The sequence below is a fragment of the Chaetura pelagica genome, unplaced genomic scaffold (genome assembly GCF_000747805.2).
Source record: "Chaetura pelagica isolate M959 unplaced genomic scaffold, ChaPel_1.0 scaffold215, whole genome shotgun sequence".
Taxonomy (NCBI): Eukaryota; Metazoa; Chordata; class Aves; order Apodiformes; family Apodidae; genus Chaetura; species Chaetura pelagica.
The window spans coordinates 173,344-177,981 of record NW_009953206.1 but is presented as its reverse complement, the minus strand read 5'-3'; the positions used below and the strand labels follow the sequence as shown (position 1 = coordinate 177,981).

The window sequence follows — 4,638 nt, the reverse complement described above, 5'->3', positions numbered from 1 at the left end:
ATAACTAATCTGCTAATTTAAGCAGGAGCCAGGGACACTCAGGGAATAATTTCTCAGTCACTTTTTGGGTGCAGTCATCCTCCCCACCAGGTTGATGGTGTATTTCAGTTCCTTAGGGAGGTGTGGCATCTCTTGCAGCTTTAATTCACCTGAGTAAAGATAATTTCTATTAAATCTACAGTCTCAGAGGCTCAGGACTGGGCTGGTCCTTCATGCCACAGCCCATTATCCCATCTCTCATGACATGACGCTGGGAGATTAAGCCACCTGGAGATCAGATACATGTTTAGGTGTCTTTTATTGCTCCTTTTCACAGATTCAGGGGGAAAAAAACAACACAAAAGCAATAAGGTGAATGGTGTGTGCTCACTTTCCCTGTTTCTGCTGTTTCTGCAGTGGGATGCATTTTCCATCCCAGAGCTACAGAACTTCCTGATGATCCTGGACAAAGAAGAAAAGGAAAAAATCCAGCAAGTGCAAAGGAAGTATGAGAAGTTTAAACAGAGACTGCAGCAGACCTTGAAAGAAGCCAGAGGCAAACCTGGATAGTTCTGCAGGGAGCACTGGATATCAGACTAAGCTAGATACTATTTTTAAAATGAAAAGACACCTCTCAGGACACCTTATAGTGGTCCCTGTCCCTCTCCCTCTTCGTCCTTCCATTTAAGACTGGCTCATAGTGCCCATAAAATGAACATGCAGCATTTACTTCTTCTGAAACCTCTTATCCCAGGACCAGAGCCAGTCAAAGAATGGGAAGCCTGGTGTAAAACTGCCCCTCAACACACCAAACACAGCTGCTGGTTCTCTTTTCAGCTGCACCATCTGATGGAGAAGCTTCATGGAAAATGCTCAGTGTACAACTTAATAGGAACATCTACTGGCTAACAGGGTCACACTTGCTGTTCATGCTCCTCCCAGCAACTGGCTTGTTCTTGTTGGGAGCCTCCCTGCATGTGGACGGGTCCTCATTTCATAAGTGGAGCAGAGGAAGCAGCAGATACAGCAGAGGAGGTTGTTGCACCAAACCGTGTGGGTGTTGCAGCTGCAATCAAAGTCTGACGGGCTTGTTCAGGGCTGAGATAGTCAGGGAGATGTAAAGGTGTGATACCAAGGCAGCTGCAACACCCAAACAGTCTGCTAGGAAGTATTATTGAGACTTGGTAATATTAATTCCAGGAAAAGTAATCGTTTTTATTCCAATTAATTTCCAGTTTTTAAAACAGATGTGAATGAAAGCAAATACCCCTGATGCTTAGCTAGGCCAGCCAGTGTTTTACCAGTTTCCTGCTCTGTAGGATTTGGAACCTGTGTTGTCACAAATTCTGTTTGAAAAGTGTGAAGACGATGGTTGGGGCAGGAGCTGAGGGCTCGATACTGAACATTCAGCAATACTTACCCAACAGAATAACCCAGGAAAGCTCAAAACCCCCCTTCACAAATCAGACTGATGTTGAGCTATGAACAGGTCTGGCAGTGAGGGAGGGGCTCCTGCCAGGGCGTGGATGTGGCACCAGGAGCACAGGCTGCTGGTGTGGAGGAGCCTGAGCAGCAGGAGCAAGGGCAGTGTTGGCCTTGGATGCTTTCCTCCCACTGCCCTCATCCTGTGCTTGCTCTACCTAACCCTCCTTGTGCTGCTCTCCCACCACTCCCTGTGCCACCCTGTCCCTCTCATGTTCTCCTTCCCTCCCTGCTCAGTTGGTGCTCTGTCTGCACACCCAGCAAACGTACCAGGTTTTGCTCTCTACGTGGAGCCAGGAGAGGAGAGCAAGTCTCTCCCTCCTCCTCTCTCAGGGCTCCCACTGTCTCCAGTGGGTGCACTGTGCTTTCTTCAGAACAAATCCTTGAGCTGGAGCACCAGGTACTGCCATAGCTCCAACTCACTGCCATGCAGTGATTGCTGAGGGGCAGGGCAGCTCCAGGGCTGCCATCCTGAAGAGCATTGTCCCACGTTTACTCTTGGTGCTTTGTACCTAGCACGCTGTACAGCCAGGCTGTCTTCCCTCTGCTGACACAAAACACCACAACAAAGCCTAAGGAGAAAATGGAACATGAATCCTGGCTGGATTGCCATGGAGGGTGGGAAGGGGGTTCATATTGAGTTGGTGAACAAGTGTCCCTTGGAGCTTGCTGTGACCCCACCTGCACCAAGCAGGGAGGCAACAGTTATTGGGTGATACCACAGACAAAATGTGCAAGAGTCTAAAATTTACCTCAGTGCCTTTTTTTTTTTTTTCCCCCTGGAGTGTGAAGACTTTGCATTTGAGCTAAGGATGTTGGAAGGGGCTTTTGTCCAGAGGCCTTGTCAATCCTGTCCCCTGTTTGCCTGAAGTACTGGTGTGAGGAGGCTGCTTTTGTCTGTAGAGGGACTAGGAACTGTTTTGTTTCTTTGAGGGTGATTGCTTGGGATTTATTATTTCCCCCCCCCCTCCAGATTTATCCTTGAGTCTGTTTGTTTATGCATTGTTACAAGAGTAACTGCATCACGTCCAGCCCCTTGGTTGGTATCAGTGCCACTTGCTCCGGGTCTTGTTCCAGCTCCCAGTTTAGCCAGTGGTGTAGGAGGGTTTGCTCAGAGGCTCTGGCACACCGTGCAGGATGTGTACTGTACTCAACACCCAGGTGACCTTTAACGACGTGGCAACAGCCCAACCTGAGCAGCAGTTTTCATGCTCTGGGGCTGTTGGTCCATTTACAAGGATACTTACTACTTCATGATGCTTGTGAAGTGTTTTAACCAACACTTACCTAGTGCTCTGAGTCGTGAAAGCATTTATAAATACTTCTGTTCAGCCAAGAGAGAGAACCCTGCAGAAACTGCCATCAGTTCTGAGAAGTAAGATCCAGATGCTTGGTTTTAAATCCCTTCTCTTTCTGGCTAAGAGCTGTAAAGGTTTCTTTGTTGTTGTTGTTTTCCACTAGAGTCCTGGTGACTGTCTCCTTCTCCCCCTGCACCCCAGCATGTCTTGGACAGTTGGTAGGAGGCATGGCTTCTTATGCAATGACTGTGAATGCTGCTCAAAAACCTCCTTCAAAAGGGGAGGGCTGTTTCTTTTGGGTATTTTTTTATTGGTTATTTTTTTCGAGATATAGGGGCATTTGAGGAATTACTAGGTCTTGAAACTCCATTTCTCAACAGCCAGTTGAGCTGCGTCTAGGACAGAAGAATTGGCCCCTTTCTTAAATGCAAAATACTGTTGGCAGTGCCTTTGGTTAGAATGTTGTCTTGCCTAGTTTGTGTGAGTTTATTTTTCATGTCCATTGTAAAACATGTAAAATAACGTGTATAGAATGGAACAGCAAAGCTTCTATGGCAAAGTGAAATGCATTTTTGCAATGCTGTAATTTATTTTTACTACTCCCTCGTAATCCTATGGCATTTTTAAAAAATGTCTCACTTCCAGCTTTTTTTGAAGGTTCTGAAACTACTTGTTCATATGCAGACAGTGTAAAAGACCACGATAATAAAACTGTCAGTAAGTAAAGAAATCTCTTCAAGTTCTTTTTCTGGCGCCCTCCTATGGAATTTTCATGTATTAAGTCTAGAGGAAGATACAGAAATCCTTCCTAGAACTGAATTTAAAATTCTTAACCTTACTGTAAAGTTTAAGCCTCAGTTAAAGAGATGCAGAACATCCACCCGTGTAGAACCTGACCAAAGTGTTCCATTCATCTGAATGTTTTAGCTGGATTTGACAGACCTGCTTCTCATGTCTATCTTTGATAAACTGCACTTAATGGCAGAGATGAAAATGTATTTCTATGTAAAAATAATACAAACCATAAAACCCCCAGCTAAGAGTTAATTCTAAGTGCTGAAATGTCTGATATTAATACCTGGAAATGTTTAAAAGGATACAATCTAAAACCAAAGGGGTTGTACACAATCTGTGGCACAACACACTGGCCTGTTCCAGGACAATGTGTTAGAATGTGCTCTGGGTACATTCTAGTGGAGGTTCTGCCCATGCCTTTGGTAAAAGATGCAAAGCAAGAGAGTTAAACTGGCTGACAGCCACTGTAGCCAGAAAACCTGGGGACCATTAGGAAAAGATGAGAAAAGGATGATGCTTGGGGTTTTATTCAGCTTTTTATTTTTATGAAAAATGAACAGCTGGCACAATCTTATTATTATTAGGGTAAATCCTAGACCTTGTAAACACCCAGGAGTCATTTTTGGATGAACAGGGCCTGTACATTATCTTAGATTAGTTGGCAGGACACTTCTATAAATAAGGAGATCTGAGTCATTCTCAAGGTAGATTTTTCTCCTACTTCTTCCGACCAAGCTTTGGAGCCTTCTCAAGGCCTTGGATGTATTTCCGAGGTAGCTGATACTCTTCTGCAACACAACAAGAGTTCAGGTAAATATCCAGAGCTCAAGAATTAAAACCTGTCTCTTCCTGTAACCAGTGTCAGCCCAGTTCCAGACTCGACTTACCTAGCAGCATCTTGGCCAAGTGATGGATTTGGTTGCCTTGGATCTGGACCTGAACTCTGTCTTTTGCTCCTGGTAATGGGGTGATGGTGGCACTGGCTTGGACTTTTTGTTGCAGAATGTTGGCCACACACTCTGGGTCTAGACCATACAGCTCAAGGTTCTTGATAATTGTCACCTGCAGGTTTTAATAAGTATTG

At 45.1% G+C, this 4,638-nt stretch overlaps 2 protein-coding genes across 2 annotated transcripts in view; one reads left to right on the top strand and one right to left on the bottom strand.

The window, feature by feature from the left end:
• Positions 1–549, top strand: part of RASSF5 (Ras association (RalGDS/AF-6) domain family member 5) — a 20,081-nt gene extending 19,532 nt beyond the window's left edge. The window contains exon 7 of the mRNA XM_009997518.1: positions 397–549. Coding sequence (XP_009995820.1) covers positions 397–549 — 153 coding nt within the window. The remainder of the gene's footprint in view (positions 1–396) is intronic.
• A 3,536-nt stretch (positions 550–4,085) lies between these two features.
• Positions 4,086–4,638, bottom strand: part of EIF2D (eukaryotic translation initiation factor 2D) — a 10,304-nt gene continuing 9,751 nt past the window's right edge. The window contains exons 14-15 of the mRNA XM_009997493.1: positions 4,442–4,616; positions 4,086–4,342 (exon numbers count right to left, since the gene is read on the bottom strand). Coding sequence (XP_009995795.1) covers positions 4,272–4,342; positions 4,442–4,616 — 246 coding nt within the window. The 3' untranslated portion in view covers positions 4,086–4,271. The remainder of the gene's footprint in view (positions 4,343–4,441; positions 4,617–4,638) is intronic.